A 23,933-nucleotide genomic window follows, 5' to 3' on the forward strand; every position below is an offset into this window, starting at 1 on the left:
AACACATAATATTTTCTACTTTTGACTTAGCATTCACAAAATTCCTTGATTATCAATACATTTTGGTTATTTACAGTAACAACCATAAATGCTGAAATAGAGCATCATCCTTTGAGCTATTTTAGTACCTGAAACAATTGTTTTGGAGATAGTGTTCTGGAAATATATAGGAACAACTAGGATATCCTACCAAAGATATTTTAACAATCGGCCACATCTTCAAAATCCATTCGTCATGGGCGAAGGTTGAGTAACACTTGTAGCAGCTATCATCAGACAATACCTTCTGTAAAACATGCTAACAGAACAAAAAGACAGCAGCTTTTGAAAAGGTGAACATCAATATGAATGGATGCCATAGAAACAGACAAATACATCAGAATTGAGTCCTGGCGACAAAAATAGCAAAGCTCATCTATAAAGAATTGCTTGCCATTTAGGTCAGCACACAAATGAACTCATGTTCTTCTAGGATAAGCTGGTGAAGATCAGTTGAACTTCCATTCTAGGGATTATGTCTTGCACAAGATTTATCAGGGAGGTAAGTGAACCTGCAAACTCTTGCACCTAAATTCATGAGACAAAAAGTACCTCCGTCAAACAAAATGTTGGACTTGCCACATCATTCACCATGTTAATGATCAAATTGCAATTAAGTTTTTAATAATTGAGAAAAATAAATACTGCAAAGTGGGCCAAAAGAATATCAAAAGCACAACCAAGGGATTCACCCATAAAATAAGTGAACCTAGAATACATCGGAATGCTTATGAGCCATTATCAGAAAATGGTAGGAACAACAGTTACAAAATCAGTCAAATACTATAAGCTTAGCAAATGCTACCTATAGTCAAGATGTGCACGGTAGCCTCTCAAAAGTGGATCTATTTCGTATATCCTCTGGCCTGTACTAGGAGGAGGTATAGACCTCCGTTGAATGTCAAGATCGGAAGCATCCTTCATGGATTGCCCAATAATTTCTTCAATCACCTACAATAAATAAAATTAACATATGGACAAAATACTACAAAAAGAAATCTATAAAGCAGTGCCCCAATGGCTTGAGCTAAATGTAGTAACGTAGAACCAATTTTAGTCACTGAAAAGACATGGAACCATTAAGGATTCTCATGAACAGAATTTAAGATACAGTACAGTTATTGAGAAATAGATCTTTATGTATAGTTATTGAGAAATAGATCAATTACAAAACCATCCATTAGGTGAAAATAAACTAGGAGATCTATGAAAGAAGAAAATGATTTAAGTTACAGCTTTTATATGCCAGGTGCACATCTTGCTTCCAGTTTGTACACAACAAAATAGGGTCCCTTTCAATCCATGAATAATAGAAAAATGAAGAATATGATCATTCTTCACTCTCCAATAGAAGATGAAACAGTTCTTTTTGTGTCAAAGGTATCTTCCAGTATGATGCAGTTAATAGGTTCAGATAAATTTATTGGTATTTGGATCTTAAACACATGCTAGATGAATAACCAGCAATCCATGAACAAAAAACAGTATACACATACACAAACATCGATACATGTATTTTATTTGTGTCTGTGTGTATGACACTATCTATGTCAGAGTTGGACCCTTCTTGAGACCTCTCATGGCTGCTGCAGGTTCTTGTATGACTGCACTCACCGACATAAGAAAGAATGAGGAAGGTTGAAGAAGAAGCGGAAGAGAAGAGAGACAGAGGTTGGGTTTTGAAGAAGAGTCCCTTGATGATGTATTTTGGAACTTGGACTTCTATTTAGAGTAAAATCCCTTGGACACTCATGTTAAAATATAGTTTGCGTATGGATCTGGACGCATGGTATGTTAATTGAAAACACATGCTGTATATTACTCATTAATGGCATCCTTGTAATATCTCTGATATTACAAGGATAGTTGTATACCTGCTTTATACATATGAAGATTAGGGCTTGGAGGTCGAGCAAATTGAGTGCCGCCCCAGCCGATTCTCTCTTTCTCTCTCTCTCTCTCTCTCTACTTTCCTATGCAGGTTGAACCACAGACTACGAAGTCTCATATGGTATCAAAGCTCAGGGTTGCGGAATCCTGTTAGAGGCATGTTCAGCGAGATTTGTAAAACCAGGTTTTCGCTCGTCTTCCCCTTTCTCATTCTTTCCTTTATTGAAACTTGTCCCCTTATTGAAACTCGTCTCCTACCCTTATTGAAACTCGTCATCCCTATTGAAACTCGGCTCTTCAATCTGTCTATTGCAACTCCCAATCTGTTGCAACTCCCAATCTCAAACAGGCTCTTCAATCTTCCCTTTTCTCATTCTCTCTTTTATTGAAACTCGTTGCCCTATTGAAACTCGGCTCTTCAATCTGTCTATTGCAACTCCCAATCTGTTGCAACTCCCAATCTCAAAATTTTTTTTTATTCTCCTCTCTGACTACAACCATAAACCTCTTAACGTCTGTCAGTTTTAATAAAACTGCAACTCGTCTCCCCATCTGTCACTTATTGCAACTCTCTTTTGTTTTCCACTTTTAACGTGTCAGTTTTTTTTTTATTATTCATTCTTTGATTCCAGAAATTCTTTGATTCCAGAAATTTTTTTTCCTTTATTGCTAGTTAGTGTCCCCTGTGCAATGCCTACAGAAAGATTGTAACTGTTTGTTTCTTTCATTTGTTTTGTTTGCTTATTCATTGGCCCATTGATATGGATTACTCATCGTCATTCGGTCCCTCTGCAAATTTCTTGAGTCAGCTCGTTACAGAAAAACTTACTCATTCTAATTTTTTGACTTGGAAGAGGCAAATCCTTCCTTTTATACGGAGTCAGGATCTCGATGAACATCTGGATGGTTTAGTTCCTATACCACCACGACTTATTTTGCAAGAAACCAAGGATGAGAAGGGTGACACAATTACCATCTCTATTAAGAATCTAGAGTATACAGCTTAGAGGAAGCGGGATCAGTCTTTGGTTGCTTATATTACGTCAACACTCTCTCAAGAAGTGTTGGTTACTCTTTCAGATGATTGCACTGCGGCGGATCTGTGGAGTAAGTTGTCCGAGACATATTCTCAGATATCAGAAGCCCGAGTTATGTACTTAAAAAATGAATTTCAAAGTTTGAAGAAAGGCTCCATGACAGTCATGGAATACATAGGCCGCTTGAAGAGTATTACTGATCAATTGGCGGTTATTGGAAGTGCTATTGCAGATAAAGATAAAGTTCAACAACTTCTCAATGGATTGGGCCCTGATTTTGACATGCTTACCACAGCTTTATCATGCCTTCCACAGTTGCCCACTTTTGACGATCTTCAAGCGAAACTTCTCCATCATGAGATGATTATGAAACAAAGGGCAGAAGGAAATGAATCAGCTCGTCCTCATTCAGTTTTGGCCATGGACACTTCTGTAGGTTTTGGACGAGGGAATGGAGGGCATCAAGGAGGCAGAGGCCGTGGACGTTTTGGGCAGGGAGGACATGGTATCTTGCCTACACCGAATATTTCAGGGGGTTTTAGTACAGGGAATCAGAGGAGAGTGCCCACTTGTTTCTTATGTAACAAAAGAAGACATATGAAAGCTGATTGTTGGTTTAATCTATAGAACAGAGGAAAAATAAACAAAATTGAGAATAAATCAGCTACCACTGTGGACACAAAAGTGTCATCCACAGATGTGCAACAACTTTTGTTATCAGCATTGTCACAGATGACAATCAAGCAAAATGAACAAGGCAAATGGTATGTTGATTCAGGTGCCGCCACACATGTTACGGGTAATGCGGGTAAGTTATCTCACTTATTGCCTTATTTTGAAAAAGGTAGTATAGTTACGGGAGATGGAACTTATCACTCCATTAGTCATACTGGCAGTGCACATATCCCTATGTCAAAGTCCTCACTTCACTTGTCCAATGTACTTCTTGCTCCCAATATTAAAAAGAACATTGTTTCTGTAGCAAAACTTGTTGACGATATGAATTCTTCTGTCGAATTTACTCCATCTTCTTTTTATGTTAAGGATCTACGAACGAAGGAGACGTTCGCTAAGGGGGAGCGACAAGGAAACATGTACGTCTTCAAGGAGATTCCTTCAGTGTCTTCGTCTTCAGTCTCAGTTCTCCAGTTGAAGTCGTTCAAGCATTCTTCAGTGTCTTCACCTTCAGAGTCTTTGTTTTTCCCTTCATTGGAAGTTTTTAATTCATCTCATTGTAATAAGTCAGATATTTGGCATAGTCGTTTGGGACATTGTAGTCGGGGTTTCGTTGAAAATCTTGTATCTGATGGTCTCCTTCCAGAGTCTAGTTTATGTTCATTTTTTTGTACTGATAATAAATGTTCTTCATGTGAACTCTGCAAAAGTCATGTTCTTCCTTTTCATATTATAAATAAAAGAGCTTCAAAGCCATTTGAGATTATTTGTTCTAATGTTTGGGGACCCGCACCTATTCCTTCTCTTTCTGGCAGTCATTACTATGTTATCTTTATTGATTCTTATTCCCGTTATACTTGGATATATTTCTTAAAACACAAGCATGAAGTTTTTCAAATATTTCGAGAATTCCATTCGATGGTCAAAACAAAGTTTGCTTGTGATATTGTGCATTTACAATGTGATGGTGGAGGAGAGTATTCATCGAACGAGTTTATTGCCTTTCTTCGAGATAAAGGAATAAGTCGACAGGTTTCTTGCCCTCATACTCCTCAACAAAATGGGGTTGCGGAGAGGAAACACAGGCATATTGTCGAGAGCGCGATGAGCATGTTACATGATAGCAATGTGCCCGTTAGTCTCTGGACAGAAGTTTTTCACACATCTGTTCATATCATAAATCGTCTTCCTATGGCACTTTTGGATCGGAAATCTCCCTATTATACTTTATTCGGGCAAAATCCCTCTTACGATGAGTTGCGTGTTTTTGGTTGTGTATGTTATGTACATGTTGATTCATCTCTGCGAAATAAGTTTCAGGACAAGGCTGTCAAGTGCAGATTTGTTGGGTATGCAGATGAATACAAAGGTTATTGATGCTATGATCCTACTACAAAACATATTAGGACCTCCAGAAATGTTGTTTTTGACGAACAAAATTTTCAGGTCAATGACTCTGCAATGTTGTCATCTCGAGAATTAGAAGTATATGATCCATGGATGAGCGCAGATCTTTTTGCTAATATAGGAGAAACATGTCAGACAAATTGTCCTTCCTTCGGCTTGAGTAGGGAGTTGAATGACTCACAGATACATGTTGAATTATCTCCAGTTGAGTCTCCAGTTGAGCCACCCCCAGTAGAACGCTTCTCTGAGCAGATATACACTAGACGGGACAAAAATACAGAGCCGAGGAATGTGAAAAGCATCGCCAATGATCTGGCTCAAAGGCCGTCACGCATTAAGCATCCTATTCAACGATGGGTGAGTTATGAGACCTTCTCCCTTGATTTCCAGTTGTTTATGTCTCAGCTCACAAAACAGGATGAACCAACTTGTTTTAATCAAGCTCTTCAATCCCGTCATTGGACTGAAGCTATGAATGAAGAAATGGAAGCTCTTCATGAATGTCAGACTTGGGAAATAGTCCCTCGGCCAGAAGGAAAGAATGTAGTTGGCTCAAAATGGGTTTATAAAACAAAGTATAAGCCTGAAGGAAGCATTGACAGATATAAGGCACGACTTGTTGCTCAAGGATTCACACAACAATATGGTGAAGACTACGATGAAACTTTTAGTCCGGTAGTCAAAATGGGTACTATTCGTGTCATCATATCTCTAGCAGTCGATCGAGGTTGGAGCCTTAGCCAGATGGATGTTAAAAATGCATTTTTGCATGGAACTTTAAAGGAAGAAGTGTATATGGAGCAACCTCCTGGTTATGCCGAGAAGGATCCTACTGCATGGGTGTGTAAACTAAGAAAATCTCTGTATGGGTTGAAACAGGCGTCTCGTTCCTGGTTTGAAAGTTTCTCTATGCAAATTTAGAGTTATGGTTTTAGAAGATGCTCTCTGGATCACTCACTCTTTATTTACCAAAAGGCAGACATTGTTATACTTCTTATATATGTTGATGACATTGTGATCACTGGGAGTGCAGATAATCATGTGCAAGACGTGAAGCATTTTTTAATGAAAACTTTCAAGATGAAAGATTTAGGGGAGTTGAGGTACTTTCTTGGTGTGGAAGTTGACAGACAACAAGACACATTGACACTCATGCAACAAAAATACACTCTTGACCTTCTGGAAAGAGCCGGGATGACGAATTGCAAACCAGTCAATACTCCAAGTGTATTACATCAAAGGCTGAGCTCTGAAGATGGTCATCTTTGTGTCAATCCTACAACGTATAGAAGTCTCGTGGGGATGTTACAGTACTTGACCTTAACCAGACCTGATATAGTTTATGTTGTCAATCAAGTATCCCAGTTTATGCATGCTCCAACAGAGGGTCATATGGAAGCTGTGAAGCGCATTCTACGCTATTTAAAAGGAACTATAGGAGACGGACTTGTTTATCGCAAGAACGATAATCTGCATAGAGGACATGAACTCATCACTTATACAGACGCAGATTGGGCAGGGGATCCAGATGAGAGACGATCTGTCTCTGGATATTGTGTATATATTGGACACAATTTAGTGTCCTGGAGCAGCAGAAAACAAAAGGCAGTGGCACGATCGAGTACAGAGGCTGAATACAGATCGATGGCTGCAGGCACGGCATAAGCCACATGGATTAGACACTTATTGAGTGATCTTGGGGAGACAATTATTCGATCTTTTCTTCTATGTGACAATCAAAGCGCAATAAACATTGCATGTAATCCTATCCAACATAGCAGAACGAAGCACATTGAGATTGATCAACATTTCATACGGCAGAAAGTCGAGATGAAGGAGATAGAACTACGTCATGTTCGAACAGAAGATCAAGTGGCGGACTTGTTTACCAAGGGGTTAACAGGACGTCAATTTTGGCTATTGAAGAGCAAGTTGTACATGCTCCAAAATCACGTACAACTTGAGGGAGGGTGTTAAAATATAGTTTGCGTATGGATCTGGATCCAGATCCATACGCATGGTATGTTAATTGAAAACACATGCTGTATATTACTCATTAATGGCATCCTTGTAATATCTCTGATATTACAAGGATAGTTGTATACCTGCTTTATACATATGAAGATTAGGGCTTGGAGGTCGAGCAAATTGAGTGCCTCCCTAGCCGATTCTCTCTCTCTCTCTCTCTCTCTCTCTCTCTCTCTCTCTCTCTCTCTCTCTCTCTCTCTCTCTCTCTCTACTTTCCTATGCAGGCTGAACCACAGACTACGAAGTCTCATAACTCCTTGGGCTGATCACAAAAATATCCCAGCACCTACAAATAAATTTCAAGGTTGGGCTTGCACAAAGAATGACTAGAATACATATGAAAAACAAGTAACTTACTGCTAGTGCTATGCCCCTAGAGGTCGGCTGCTTGAGTACTTCTCACAATTTATCCACTAAGAAGAAGAGGACAAACAAAGCCATCTAACAAGTTGAGGCTACCAAAAAGTGGTTTGGCGCAGTGGGATGGGACCTAGGCCGCTAGGCAAGTGGTCTAGGTTCAAATCACATGGGCGTCACCTCTTGCACAAGCCGAAGCGTAGCGACTCCCTGGGGGCAAGGGGTAAGCCCATAGAGTTTTACGCTGCCAAGACAGTGACCGTAAGTACGGCAGGCAAAGGCAGTGTGGCTAGGTTTCTGATCCTAGGGGTGGTTTCTCCATGTAAATATCAAAAAAAAAAGTTGAGGCTGATAAGATGGTTAAAGAGCCTCGTATCCTAAAAGGTTAGAGATTTGACAAAAACTTTAGCCCTTGGAAACAAACATATGGCAGGAATCCTTGGAATTCTCTACATTTTAATGATATTTCACCTCGAACAACAAATTCTTTTATTGCAACTTTTTAAAAAAGTCAAATTGGTGTTTGTAAATGACATAGACAAAAATAACAACATTCAGAGAAAGCAATTTGTAACCTTATTATGTCGTTGACATAAAGTAAAACAGTTACGTACAGAAATTTGCATCTTCTAAAGAGACATTCTTCAGAGAAAAATAATTTGGATTGCAGTATTCTTAAATTTTTCTGGGCTAGTTTAGAGAGGTTTTTTGTGCTCTTAACTGGTTTTCCATTGAGGAGCTTTTGTTATATATATATATATATATATATATATATATAATGTATTGCCCAATAGGAGCATTTTAGTCTTTTTACATGTATTAGTAGTTGTTTATTAGAAACAACTTTATTATTTTTCTTATTTTTTCTTTTATTTTATTTTCTTTTCTTTTTGAGCTTTGGGGCCCCACCTTTTGGAGTCGTTGGGAGCTCCCCAACGACTCTAAGAGTGGGGAGCTCCCAAGGGTCCTTTTCTCTCTCTTTTGTATATAAATAGTGCGGGTGTTTCCCCTTTTCATGTATCATTCATTTTCTCTCACTTTTTCAATAATACTTATTTTTTGTTAGCCTTTTGGCATTGTCCCTTAGTGGATTTGTGTGTGCACTTGAAGTGCTTGTCTATTCTCTTTGTATTTGTCCATTATTGGACTTGTAAGTGTTTTACACTTTGTTATTTGTAATTCCGCTTACTTCATTACAGATTTTCCATCCCTTCTATAGTGCTCCATTTTCATACCAGGCATCTCAGCTGGTGCCATGTTAAAGAGAAAAATAATCTACTAAAAAATATGTAAAATATTGTCTTCAAGTTCAAAACAATCATATGGAGCATACTGTACAAATTCAGAGATCCATGGCACAATCAAGAGAATAGCAAGACCGTTTAGAGTCTAAGAGGAGAAGAAGAATAGAAGCTTTATTAGTCTCAAAGAAGGAAAGGGTTACAACATATAGGGAACGACCCGATACACAAAAAGACAAAAATAGTTTACCACAAGCCTTAAAGGCAATGTTACAAAAATACCCCACTAGAATAAACATATATACAAGAGTAGAGGGTAGCACACACTTAAGTAATATGAGTATTGCATTCCTCAACACACACAAGCGCATCTGCATGAAGCAAGAGAAGACTAATGTAAAAATAACATATTAGAAAATGTTAATGTTGCTCTTAGGTTAAAAACAACCATATGGATCATGCAATCACATCTGCATGAAGCACAGAGAATGCCATTATATCCAGAAGAGATTCACAGATTACACAAACCTCGTTCTCTTCGGAACCAACTTGAGAGTTTTCCTCAGTATCACTAGATGTGGAAATATCAGTCTGGATTCCAGGAACCAGAACCTTATCTGATGTAGTTATGGTTAAAGATGTTGGCTCTATATCATAAGATGAAGCCCTCCCAGAAAAGATCCTCCCTATAGAAGACATCTGATGAACTCTTAGAAATGATAACCAGTTATATGCATAACAATTGAACAGACAACTACCAAAAATATAGGGGTATAACCATTTCATAAACTCTAGATTAAAAAAAAAAAAAAAAACGTGCATGCACAAAGACATACAATGGAAATGCAAAACAAATAATTTTTCTCCAAAAATCTCAACAAAAGCTTTTTGAAAAAGATAAATGTTGGAGAAAAAGTACATCTTTTACATGCTTTAATTTTAGAAATGATTTTCTTGTAAAGATATTACTACATTACCACTATAATTTCATCATAAAATCAAATAGGCAAGAAATTGACCAACTTTACTGAGTAGGACATACGAGCTGGTATGACACAAACTAGACAAATGCAAGAGGTAGCCAACAGCACTTAGGCACACAACTGACATTCAGTGACATCTATAGAAAGCATACTGACATCCAGGGGTGGCAAGATTCAATTGGAAATCGTAGTAGTAAGGATTTTCGAGGAAGCCAACCTCCCAAATTTGACTCTCAATTACATGAGAAAACAAACCCAACTTCAGAATTTTTATTGCTCAAAAGGCATCCCAAAGTTACACGTATGAGAGTATTTATAGACTCCTTTTCATGCGAACCGCATGACTGTACCCACGTGACTCAAGTGGTTGTCAAGTTGTTAGCTACAAGACATCAGCAACCTCATGGACTTCTCTCATTCCTCTCCCTTCTCAACAACCCAACCGATTGTAACTAAACCCATCCATACCTAACTATTCACTTGACCCTTTGACCAATTCACATGTGAACTAATTATTAGACCCACCCACACATCAATTACAACAGTAAGACTAACTCACACCACTCTATCAGATTATACTGTGTTAGGCTTATAACAATTCCCCGCCCCTTGAAGAATCGCCTTGAAGGCAGCTAAGATGAATAGTGGTTCATCTACAACAGTAAGATCCTTGAGTCCAAATGCCATGTAGTTTGAAACATGGTATGCCCCGATCAATTACAAGTGACCAAGATCCAATTTTCATATGCATTGCGGTGTATGATAGATGCATAGCGGGTTTGGTAGCCAAATCTGGATCTGATTAATAATCGGATCCGGGTTTGGTATTAAGTTTTGCATTCAAACCCAAACCCGAATCCAACTAAAAACCCAACCCGATTAAGTGTAAATACCAGGTTTTAAGCTAGTCGGATCCGGGTTTGGTTTCATCTTTTTCCATCCAAATCCAACTCCGAACCTGATTAAGTCAGACTTGGTAATGCCTAGATCCGACCCAAATCCGAACCATTTACATCGCTAAGTCTCCCTAAGTTTGAACGTGAGTTACATAGATTTCCACCACATCCTTAGCTGTGTATGGATGCGCTAATGGTAATAAATGACCATACTTCATTAAACGACCAACTATCACCAAAATTATTGTCTTCCCTTGATCCTTTGTTAACCCATCTATGAAATTCATTGAAATATCCTCCCAAATCTGATTTGGAATTGGAAGAGGTTGTAGAAGTCCAGCTGGCCTTGTAGTTTTATTTTTAACCTTTGGCATTTATCGCACTCTTGGACAAATCTTTTCACATCTTTTTTTATTCCATCCCAAAAGATATCCCACTTTAATCTCCAATAATTCCTTTCAAAACCTTCATGACCGGCCTCTAGTGAAGCATGTTAATGCTGCAAAATCTGAGGAGTGAGAGTAGATCTACATGGCACACATATACAATCCTTGTAGATTATAAGATCCTCGTTTAAGCTATATTTGGGAATTGCTTCTTTTTGAGTTTGCAACCTCTCTAAAATTGATTTCAACGTGGTCGTGGATCCTAGACGTAATCATCCTGCAAAGGTTGAAGGAAGGGAAACTCAATTATAGAAATAAAGTTGAATTCACCCTCAACTTCATGTTGCCTTAAAGTGCATCAGACACACTATTTTTAGCTCCTTTTTATATTGTATTTCAAAGTCATATCCCATCAATTTGGACACCCACTTGTGCTGAATGGGAGTAAATATCCTTGGTCTGGGAGATTTTTGACTCTTACGGTCTGTCCTTACTATAAAACGCCTTCCTAATAAGTATGGGCACCATTTTGTAATCGCCAACATAACTGCCAAAAAATATTTTTCATGGGTAGAAAAGCCCCTCTTGGTTTCAGAAGCGGCTTTGCTAAAGCAGGCAATTGAATGCACTTCTTGCATATAATAGCTCCAACCCCAATTCCAGATGCAGCATTCTCAACTACAAACGGCTTTCTTGATATTTTTGAAAACATGTGTAGCTTCATCACTCCATTGGAAAGCTCCTTTCTTCAACAATTGGGTGAGGTTGATTGATTTGTGCATACCCTTCCACAAACTTCTGGTAGTAACCAGCTAAGCCCAAAAATCCTCTAAGGGCTTCCAATGATTTTGGTAGAGGCCATAGTTTAATTGCCTTGATTTTTTTCAAGTTCCACCTCCACCCCTATAGCAGAAATAACATGCCTCAAATAGCCAACTCCTGTGGTTCCAAAACTGCAAAAATTAGATCTTTTCGCATATAGCTGGTATTGCGCTAGAGTATGAAGAGTAACTTAGAGATGCATTAGGTGACTATGCCATGTACCACTATATATATGCAAAAACGGCCGGAAAATGTCATTTATCAAAGCTTGGAAGGTGTCTGGTGCATTGGTAAGTCCAAATGGCATGACCTTGAACTCATAATGCCCATTATGAGTTCTAAAAGTTGTCTTGTGTACATTTTCCGGTGCTGTGCGTATTTGATGATATCCAAACCACAAATCAACCTTGGAAAAGAGTGTTGGACATCCCAATTCATCTATTAGTTCATCAATGATAGGGATAGGAAACTTGTCTTTCATGGTGATGGAATTTAATGCATGATAGTCAACACAAAAAAGCTATGAACCATCTTTCTTTTTAACCAACAGTAGTGATGAATAAGGACTTCTACCAGCTTGAATTATTCCAGATTCAAGCATTTCCCTCACGATCTTTTCAATTTCATCCTTCTGGACTTGAGCATAATGGTAAGGACGTACATTAGCTGGTTTTGATATGGGTACAATTTCAACCCTATGGTACTGCATCCTTTGAGGTGTGAGAGATCTAGGTTCTTGAAACACATTTGAGAAAGGTTGTAAGTATTGTATCATTACCTGTATCGGTTGGGCCCAAAATAAGATACATATTGTATCGTACTGTAAAAAATCATATTTTTTAATAAAAATTTCTTAAAATTCCAAAAAAATCATGAAAATCAGAAAAAAAATAGCAAAAATTCTAAAAAATCATAATACGTGAAACAATGATGAATTGCACAAAATACAACCACAGAATCACATATGAAGCATTTATGTCTCTATGAGTTGCATAAGACATCATCAAACATCAACTATCTTACAAGAACAATGCGAAATATTAAATATCTTGCAATTAAAAACATGCCACAAGACTCATACTTTCATATTACATAAATAAAAATATTATGAATATAGTTGCACTCGATTTTGAATAGACTTTCACTCAGTACTTGAGTGCCCCATTGCCATGTCGGATCTTATGATGTCATCTTTGTTGGAGGAGTGTAGAGCCTGATTTCTACCTTGATATAAATCCTTAATTTCTGTACGATACATACAATATAAATACAATACACACTTGTATCTCGATACGAGTGTATCATATAGTTATTTATCATAGTAATGATCAACATTGCATTAAAGTACTTGCTATGCACCACTTCTAACTCAGTAGGTAGGGGCGCTTCTTTCACTTCACTTGAAAAGCTTGCAAGAACAGAACTTGAGCCCCTATTTTACCTGTTTTAATAATATACCCTTAGTCGTTGTGCCCTCCAACAATGTAGAACGCGTGGCTTGCAATTCCACCAATTCCCCTTCATGATCAAAACCCATTTTCATCTGTTTGGAATCCCATTTGACACTTTGCAAGGTCTGCAACCATTGCATTCCAAGTACCATATTTGCCACTTTCATAGGGAGGACATGCACAATCCACCATGAATTTTTTGCCTTGCATCATTAACATAATATGTGGTCACCTTCCTTCACTCTTAAGTCAGCTGCTATGTCACATGGGTGCGGGTATGGGTACGGGTGCAGAGCAATTTCAAAAAATTTGGACATAGGGACACGGTTATATATATATATATATATATATATATATATATATATATATATATATATATATATATATATATATATATATATATATAAAAATATATAAAAAGATCGATTTTTTTAGTTTTTATACGTCTTTTGCCCTAAAAATGGACAAAAATATACTCGGTCAAAGTTGACCGAGTCCAAAATGTGGATGGACTTGGCCCCGGTGCATTGACCGAGTCTGACACTTGGTTGACCGCATCCGCCCCGTGTCCGCACCCATGTCGGGGCATGTCGACGCGAGTGGGTCGACCTTATAGCCGAGTCCGTGTGACTTAGGTCAACTGTCATTGCCCACAACCACTTCAAATTGGGGCTGAAATATGATCACACACCCAACTTTCTTAGCTACCTTGAAGCCAATGAAATTATGTGTTGATCTGGTATCAATGAGTACTGAAATTGCGTAGGCTTTAACGAAGCCATACACTTTCATAGATTGGGGTGCTTCAAGTCCCATGAGAGCATGCATTGAAATTTCAAGTGCATCCTCATCCCCATCCTCTAGTAGAGCCTCCTCCTCACTATCTGAAGTTTCATCCTCCTCATCAACCACAGACATGTAATTGTTTGCACCTATGACCCGGCTTAGCACACTCCTCTTTGTCTTTGGCACTAATAGCTTTCACAATCAGCTTCTTTTCAAACAGAACTACAAAGTTAGGAGCATTGACAGGTCTGGTCACAGCGGTCACAACCTTGGAATGGCCGGAATCTGATTTAAGAAGTGAAACAATGCTTCATTTTAGGTGCAGCCAAGCATTAAGCAAGCCACATCATTTCATCACTTATACGGGCCAATTCAAAACATTCAAGAAGACTCACAAGCTTCTTGTCCTGAACTTCCAAGGCAATCTCAGGTTTCAATCCTGCTATGAACACTCCCATCAAGGATTCTGCCAACCAATGCCACACATAGAAACATAGTCTCTCAAATTCGGCTTGGTATTCAAGGATATCACCAACTTACCAAATCTTAGAGAGTGTGTGGTTGACAATCGCAGATGGGCCAAACGGCCCAAACCTCTTATTGAGACTCAAAGCAAACATATTCCATGTAGGAATTCCAAATTGAGACTCAAACCAAGTATACCAACGTATGGCTTCTTCTTCCAAGTACATGGTGACTAAATGTACTTTCTCGTCTTTGGGGGGGGGGGGGGGGGGGGTTCAAACTTAAAGATGGATCTGATCCATTAAATTTGGGGAATTCCAACTTAGCTTGGCGTGAGAAGTTAGCCAAATGTGGAACCGGGGAGCCTTCCTCTTGAAAGCTCAACCCTTGAATTGAAGAACACCCTCCTACTCTCCCTCGATTTTGAAAATTTTTGCACAAAGTACTCATTGTCTCATTGAGTTGAATCAAGGCCTCCTTGATCTACCCCATTTCTCCTATCATGGATTGCACTTCTCCTTCTAGTCTACTCATGTGATCATTAGTCTCATTCCACAAAGCTTGAGATCGGGTAATCATGTTTGCCATGATCTCAATACATTCACGAACGCCTTCGCAAGATTCCCCCCCGCCCCCCCTAAAGCTTTAGATCAATTCAATCCTAGAGAGTAGAACCAACCCAAGCCCAAGAACATAAATCTTTGCCAAAATCACAGAAATGGCAGCCAAAATAGGTCTCAATTTACCTTAGGAATGCTGCCAAGAAATCTTGATCAGTTGAAAAGTAAGTTTTCGTCAAGCTTCTTTGCCAAAAAATTCCTCCTCTAGACACATCCACGCCAATGTGACTTATGGAGCACGATAAGGGCTACATATTAATATTCAAATGCATGTATTTTAATAGCTTTTTGACATAATTGCTCGTACTTAGTACTAGAATTTGCACAACATAGAATTGAGGACAAAAACATAATTTTGGATTTTGGAGCACATTTTTGGATTTGGATTGTTAAATTGTAATCCATAAGACAGTGTATTTTATAATATATATTTTATATGTATAAAAGAAGATACATATACATATATATTTCATATATATGTGCATGTATCCATCTACTTATATATATAATATATATTTCTTTCTTGTATTAGTTGTAGGGGTATTTTAGTCATTTTACGCATATTCATATCGTTGAATATGATTGTAATTCTTCCTTTTAATTTTTCTTATTTTTGTAACTTTTTATTTTTATTTTATCCTTTTTTTATGTACTATTTCTGTACACAATCAGTAGCTGACTGTTTACGTACAGGTAAGTAAGAGACGTTGGGCTGACTCCCAACGGCTCTAATTAGAGCTGTTGGGAATCAGCCCAACAGCTCTTATGAGTTGCTAAAGCTTATAAATAAGGGTTGTAAGCTCATTGTAAAGGTAGAATTTCAGTAAGGAGTTGTCTCCTTAAGCTTATAAACACTGTGCATTTATTGCACTTCTTTTGTGGTGTAAAGCTTATAAACATTGTGCATTTATTGCATTTCTTTTGTGGTGAAAAGCTTATAAACATTGTGCATTTCTTTTGTGGCTTGAGTATTTGAATTATCAAGTTATTTGAAAACTTGATTGTTTGCAAGGATTCTTCACATGGTATCAGAGCCAGGTTGGAGAAAGAAAGATCGTGTGGATTCTCAATTTTTTGGCTGTCTCGAAAAGTGTGCCCTCGATTTTTTGGTTATTGGAGTGGATCCGCTTGTTCATCCAATATTTTAGAAGATTCTTCTATCAAGAAAGGTCTAAAAATCCTTTGTGGTACGTATTCTTTTTTCATCATCTCTCCTCTCTAATGGGTGAAAAAGATTCTCATTTTTCTATCGGCTTTAAACTCAATGGGTCCAACTATCACGTTTGGGCCGGAAACATGGAGGCTCATATTAAAGGAAAAGGGCTTTGGGGCTATGTCAAATGCTCGATTCCTGAACCGGGGCCAAAGATAACCTTGATGGAGAAAGGAGAAATAAAAATTCTTGAAGGCGAAGAAAGAGCCAAGGCTCTTGAAGACTACAACAAAAAGCATGAAGAATGGGAGATGAGAAATTTTAAAATCCTCTCATGGATTTTCTCATTCGTAGAAACAAGAATTAACGCCAATATTATCAAGTTTAAGAAGGCTTATCAAGCGTGGGAGTACCTTGAGAAGATCTACACCTCTAGGGACTTGTCACATAAATATTACCTCCAAAAGAGGGCACTAACTCTTCATCAAAGAGAAACGACTATAAGAGAGTATTTTGCCGAACTCTCTTCTATTTGGGATGAGCTTGCTATACTCGAAGCCAAGTGGAGTGGAGAAGCCATAGCACTTCGTCATAAACAATTGGAAGAAGATAGATTTTTTAATTTTTTGAATGAGCTTAGGCCTGAATTCGAACAAATCCTATCTTCTCTTGTATCCGCCTTCACTTCCCCCTCTCTTGAAGATGTAATTACTAAACTAAGTGAGGAAGAGACTCGTATGGGTATAAGCAAGAACAACCCAAGTGTTCTGGCTACACCTTCCAATAATGAAGAAAATGAAGGAGTTAATGTCGTCTCAAGACCGGGGAGCAACTTAAGGACTTACAAGCCTCCTCACTTCAAGAATCAAAACTCAAGTGGTCAAGGAGGGAAGAAGGATTATAGCAAGCTTTTATGTCATTTTTGTAAGGAACCGGGGCATATCAAGCCTATTTGCCCAAAGTGAAAAAAGTTACTTGCCATGGCTACTACATCCCAACCTCAAAAAGAAGAGTGCTCGTCATCTTCAAATGGAGCTCTCTCATTGCAACAATCGTGGATGCACTTCAACCTCTTCTAAAAGGGGCTATTTCCGGAGCAGTCATGTCAACCTCTTCTCCTCCCGGTAAGACCTCTTGGCTTTTAGATTCGGGTGCTTCTTTTCACATGACCCCAAGTTTTAGTTCTTTTTCCGAATACTCAAAAAATCGCTCTCCATCTTTTGCTTTAACCGCGGATGGAACATCTCTTGAAGTAAAAGGAATAAGAAATTTTGAAAAACAAGGGTTCTTTATTCCAAAAATTAGATTTATATCCAAATTAAACTTAAATTTGCTTTCCGTTTCTCAACTCTCGGATCATGCGTGTGATATAAAGTTTTCATCTAACAAATGTTGGATACAGGATCGCCGGTCCGGGAGATTGATTGGGGAAGGCTCTAGGAAGGGCGATCTATACTATATCGATTCTCTTCAAATTCCAAAGAACCTGTTTTGTAATGTTGTCCAACAAAAAGATATTAATGTGTGGCACAAGAGACTTGGACATCCAAATATTGCAAAAATTTCTCATTTACCTGTTGTTAAAAGTCTATGTAAAAGTGATTTCACTTGTAACGACTGTATTCTTGGGAAAATGAAAAAATTGCTTTTTTTGTCAAAGATCTATGTTTACAACAAGACCTTTATTGCATTTCTTTTGTGGTGTAAAGCTTATAAACACTATGTATTTATTTAGTGTCTTGAGTATTTGAATTATCAAGTTATTTGAAAACTTGATTGTTTGCAAGGATTCTTCACATGGATCTCATCAGGGGATCCAATTGGTTCAACCCACAACCCAAGACCCATATCAGCTTGGATTGGATCCAAGGTGCATTGTGGATTGGATATGGAATCCAAAAGTCAACACCTCCAGTAAATTCAAAAATTCGAATTTACTCTTTCTTTTTTGCTTATGGTTTGAAAGAGGCAAGTCTCACTTGCCAATTTTGAAATTTCATGAAAGAAAGAAGGAGGGAGGGGGCGAGATTTTCAAAGTCTCTCCTTCCTTTTTCATTCCATGCTCAAGGAAAGAAAGAAGGAAGGAGGGGGCGTGAATCTCAAAACCGCCCCCGCCATTTTAGAAGTTTTGAAAAAAAAGGAGAAAGCAAGCAAGAAGTCAAAACTTTCTTTTTCTTTTCTTGCTTCATCTTTCTTTCCCCTTCCACCCATGAAACAGAAGGGGCAATTGGTGGACCAGATCCACCAAAAGCGCCCCTCCTGGATAAAGTCTCCAAGGCGAGAGGAAAGAGCCATTCTTCCACTTGCAATTAACGATTTTCTCTATGCAGTCGCCCTCCTCCTCTCCTCCAGTTAGAGTACTAGCTCCATTCAACGAGCTTTGTGTTTCTTATCCCATTTATTCTCTTTTCCAACCCTCTTTTGTGTCTAAGGCAAAGTCAAAGGTATTGGTCGGCCTAACCCCTCCAACGCTGTAACAAGAAAACCGTAGTTGAGGTAGAATCGACATCTTGTATCTCCTTCTCTTGTTTGGCAAAATTCGACAACCTTATGTAGTTTTAAAAATCTGTCAAGAATCATTTTTTGTTAGAGAAGGTTGTCCTCGACATTCTGTATTTTTTTTAGAAGAAAAGCATTCCGGATCAGATCGGAATCACTCAAATACAAAATCGGGTTTCTGGATCTGCATCAGGCTTGTCCGGTCAGAAACGGCCAGGTTCGGGCAGTTGTCGATCTCCGATCGACCTGAATTTTGGATATGTTGCAGAGAACACATCCAACAGGTCTGAGTTAAATTTTGGCATGATTTCATTCACGAGATCTTCATTTATAAAATCCGAAAGTAGAGGGGCATCCCTGACGCCTAGCGCAGTCATGATCTGTCAGACCGATCTTGTGCAGTGCGTAGTTTCTTAAGCTTTTCGATTTTTCTGATTTTCTTCTTTCGTATCGAAGTTATGTGTCTACTTCGTACCCTGATTTTTCGAGAATTTTTTCGATATTAGAGCATGAAGTTTTAGATGTCATAAACCAATCAACCGGATTTTGTCAGGAATTCGACCGACCAGCATAGTTGACGTCATTTTATATTCATTTTTTGTTCATTTCGAGCGAAATTTGGGGTTGTAGTTCACTGACAAACACAAGAACCTCCAATTAAAATTTCACGACCATCAATGTTCGGAGCAGTCGGTGGTGGAGATTTTAGCAGGTCAGTTTTTTTGGGTCTGTCGCAGGACAGCACAAGTTCGGCTACGCTCAGTGTGCGGGCTTGGGTGTCAGTTGGCTTGGGTCCACTTTAGTTATTTTATTTCATTTTTTTTGTTTTAAGTTAGTTTTAGATTGTCTAGAGTTTGTCCTAACCCTGGTTTGATTTAGTCAAACTTTCAACTGGGTTAGAGTCAGTTTTTGCAGTCATCAAGTTGGCCGAGTCTACCCGACCCACTCGGCTAGTGTAGAGAAGGGCAAATTCATCCTTTCATTTGGGTACAGTTGTAAAGCGGCCTTAGCTGCATTGTGGAGGTCTGAACATGTCTGCAACAGCAAATTACATTCTGGTTTTCATCAGAAAACCAGACTTGGTCTGTTTGTGAACCCAGTCCAATCGGCTAGGTCTGAATCTAGTCGGTGGTGCGGTCTAGTCATCGTGTTAGACTAGACTGTGTGCATAGTCATATATGGTCATCTTAGGTTGCATTTAGGTATGTTTTTAGGATCATTTAGGTCTGTATTTTTTGTGTTTTGTCGCATTCATCGGTCTGCATTTAGAGTCTAGATCTAGATTAGGTTAGGTTGTACTAACTCTTGCGCAAGCTTCTTTCTTTTGTGGTTGCAGTGTTTTGCAAGTGAAGGCAGCAATCTCGTACACATCACCATGCCAAAAACATCAAGTTGTTGATTTCATTTGTTTTCTTTTCTTTTATTTTCATTTAGTTAAGTAGGGCCTTAGACCAATTTTAAATTGTGTTTTATTAATTTTTTATTTTGCTCAAACACTCGCAATTGTTTTTATTTTAAGGCAATAAATAAGAGTGAATTGTTTGGAATACATAGTCTTACTTCGTTCCCTATAGATTCGACCCAGACTTCACCACTTTCGTGTGTGAACCGGTTATTGAAATTTGGTGTATGGTTTACACTTATATTTTATCAAAAAATATATTTCAAAGCTAAAAATACACCAGTGACCTACCCTTCTTTGATGAAGAAAAGGCATAACTGAGAGTGAAAGGGTGTTCTAGCAAGCCTATACTTATATGTGTAAGATGAATAGATGTGGGGTGGCAAGATTCAACCGGAAATAGTAGTAAGGCTTTTCGAGGAAGCCAACCTCCCAATTTTGGCTCTCAATTACTTGAGAAAACCAGCCCAACTTCATAAATTGTTATTGCTCAAAAGACATCTCAAAGTTACAAGTATGCGAGTATTTATAGACTCCTTTCCGTGTGAACCATGTGGCTGACCCCATGTGACTCAAGTGGTTGCCAAGTTGTTAGCTACATGACATCAGCAACCTGTCCTCTCCCTTCCCAACAACCCAACCAATTGTAACTAAACCCATCCATCACTAACTATTCACTTGACTCTTTCCCACGTGAACTAATTATTAGACCCACCCACACATCAATTCCAACAGTAAGACTAACTCACCACCACTCTATCAGACTATACTGTGTTATTACACCCAAGATTGCCACTCAAAAGCATCATTTTAAGCACATTAGCTCAAAGGGATAAAAGGATTTGAGATGAAATATTGTTTCTGAAATTCTCATATAAGGATAATTATGGTCGTTCTCCCCATGAATATCTCCTCTCTAGATGAAATTCACTTCCAATCCAGTGAGTAGAAGCCGCAGATCCAATTAGGTATTGATACTCCAGAGAAACCGAATGTCGGAATGAAAACTAGCCACTTTCTCTTCCTGCTCCTTATAGGCATTTTGTGAAAACATCTGTGTACACGAGTGGTCACATCTTCACTTATTGCACAGGTTTTTCATGAAGTGTCGATCATGGATCACATACTTTACCAAGTACAACTAATCAATTTATAACTAATTTTTGCATCTTCCTAGTTGATCCAATGATATCATGATGACATAAGGCTTACTCAATCATGACAATAAATTGAGTAAGCTTTCATGTATCACCATCTCTCTCTCTCTCTCTCTCTCTCTCTCTCTCTCTCTCTCTCTCTCTCTCTCTCTCTCTCTCTCTCTCTCTCTCTCTCTCTCTCTCTCTCTATCTATCTATCTATCTATCTATCTATCTATCTATCTATATATATATATATATATATATATGTGTGTGTGTGTGTGTGTGGATTACACTTGAGAGTGACGGTGATACATGAAAGCTTACTCGATTATGACAATAAATCGTTTAACCCCTTGATGTATCGGACACTAAGTAAACATGTTCAACACCAACATCCACATCCCAAGACCATGATAAAAAAGACCAACATATATAGAGCTTTTACCAAAATGATAGATTTTAAGCATCGGTGTCCCATACACTATGTACATCTGTCCAACATCAATCCTGTATCCACAAGCACCTAAAGAAGGAAACCAACAGTCACATTTAAGTTGATTTTCCATTGGAGCTATAAAACCAATTTTCCAAAAGCAGACATATTGCTGGTCCTTTTTCTTGTTCCACAACAACCTAAGTTGGTGTTTTCCATTCTCTCACTATCTGGCACATTGATTTGGGATCATCATCGCACCTACATTTTGCAAGTAGTAACAACAACAGCAATAGAAATTAGCAATCTAAACCCATTCCATATGCGAGAAGTGAGAAGTCCCAACACCACCAAAACGAGCCTCCAAACACAAAATTTACACTAGTAATGCCATATAACGTGAAGGTATCAGTCAGTGAAGATCACAAGACGCCAAAAAACATCCCTTTCTGTGTCTGCAAATGTGCAAGCTGCCCACTACAGTAAAACAGAATGTGGCTGTTCAGCGACCAACGCACCTATCAGCATTACGATATCAAACAAGTGCAAGCTTGCTTAAACAGGCCGCTCTGTACAAAGCAGACAGATGAAACATCACAAAATAGAAAATGTAATTCTGAATCCAAACGGGCCTCACATAGAAAATGCATGTTTTTCTCTCTTCCTCGTGATCCAGCCTAGAGCCTTTCATCCAAATGCACCAAACCACACACGTATAATAAGTTCTTGAGCGCATTTTACCCCTAAAAAGTCGTGAATCCGCACTATCGGAACACCGTTCTCTTCTCAAATCCAACCACACATCACATAGCATATAAGAAAAAACGATGCCAAGAGGCACACTTACTTCATGAAACGAAAATAGCACAAATACTCGAAAATGAATAAAATAGAAGTTCAAGCAACGAGAAACGAATCACACCTACGGAATCTTTCAAATCAATGAACGCACGCCAGCAACTCCAACAAAACACAAAAATATTAACAAATAACAAAACACGCCTTTCAGAATCCCTGAAAATTTGAAAAGGACGTCGAAAACAAAGAAAAACTCAAAGAACATGAACACTTTCATAACTTTCAAGAATCAAGACAATCTTACCAAAAAAAAGAAATCAAACATTAGCGTAACTCCGAATAATACTGGAAACACAAAACATGCGCCAAAAAAAAGAAAGAAAACGAAACTCACGCGTAGAGTTATTCTGCAAACGAAGATTCGGAGAAGGAGAGTTTTTCCTCCCGCCGCTCGATGTCGACCGAAATCCCTCGCCAACGCCGAGAGGCATGCGCATACCCGCGAGCGCCCACGCCATCGCCCGTCCAAGAAGAGAACAGCAGAGCGAGCGCTTAAGGAGGAAGGCAAGAAACAGAGCGATCGGAAGAGAGGAATTTCAGGATTTCCCTGAACTTTCCATGAATATCGAGAATAACCGGTGGAGAGAGTCTCGGGGAACGACGATCGTCCGCTTCCTCTCGCTCACTCGACTACGTGGTGATGCAGACGAGCGATCCCGTGCGAAGGTTCCTCGCTTTATTCTGGGACCCACTTCCCGCCCTTAAAAAATGCTCCTCCCTTTTCTTCCTTTTACCATAAATTTTCACCAAAAGCCGTCGTTTTTTGACTAATTTCTAGTTTGCTCGAGTACTGTTTTTTTCACGTAAATTCCAATAACAAAAACAGCTTTTACGTATATCACCTTTCTCTGGCATAGTGAATGATTTTAAGAGTTAGGAGTCAGGACCATGCTTGTCTTTGAAAAAGAAATTGTAAGGCACAGCCGCACAAGCAGTGTAAATGTAATAACTGAAAAGTTGATCGTTATTTGGTAAGTAGTCGAAGAGGGGCTTTGTTGTTTACTCCTCTTTCAGTGCAGAGGGGAAGTTGTGGTGAAAAGGTTGCGCCTTACGTGCTGTGGGTGGAGTCTGTTTGATTGACAAATGTTCGGATCAAGAACGAATTGCCCATGTGAGCTCTTTACTTCTCTGGATCTAAAGTTGTTTTGAATCAAAACCTTATCTGAGTGGAATTTTTTACATGTAAATAACTTGTTTTGTTCTCTTCCCTCTGAATCCAATATTACCACATGTTTTTCAGACATTCTTATTTAGCGGCGAATTAGCTACGGACATGATCTATCGTTAATTCATCGCTAATTAGCGACGGATTAGCGACAGATAAATTCTGTCACATTTTAGTGACCAGTGCAATGGACGCTTTTCA

The 23,933-nt window shown here is 38.6% G+C and overlaps 1 protein-coding gene across 1 annotated transcript in view; it reads right to left on the bottom strand.

Moving 5' to 3' along the window:
- Positions 1-23,240, bottom strand: part of LOC149848503 (1,4-alpha-glucan-branching enzyme 1, chloroplastic/amyloplastic-like) — a 175,410-nt gene extending 152,170 nt beyond the window's left edge. Inside the window, exons 1-3 of the mRNA XM_089995773.1 lie at positions 22,902-23,240; positions 9,203-9,360; positions 845-990 (exon numbers count right to left, since the gene is read on the bottom strand). Of these exons, the coding sequence (XP_089851899.1) occupies positions 845-990; positions 9,203-9,360; positions 22,902-23,025 (428 nt within the window). The 5' untranslated portion in view covers positions 23,026-23,240. The remainder of the gene's footprint in view (positions 1-844; positions 991-9,202; positions 9,361-22,901) is intronic.
- Positions 23,241-23,933: the final 693 nt, after the last annotated feature.

The sequence above is a fragment of the Nuphar pumila genome, chromosome 1 (genome assembly GCF_984573655.1).
Source record: "Nuphar pumila chromosome 1, dmNupPumi1.hap1.1, whole genome shotgun sequence".
Lineage (NCBI taxonomy): Eukaryota > Viridiplantae > Streptophyta > Magnoliopsida > Nymphaeales > Nymphaeaceae > Nuphar > Nuphar pumila.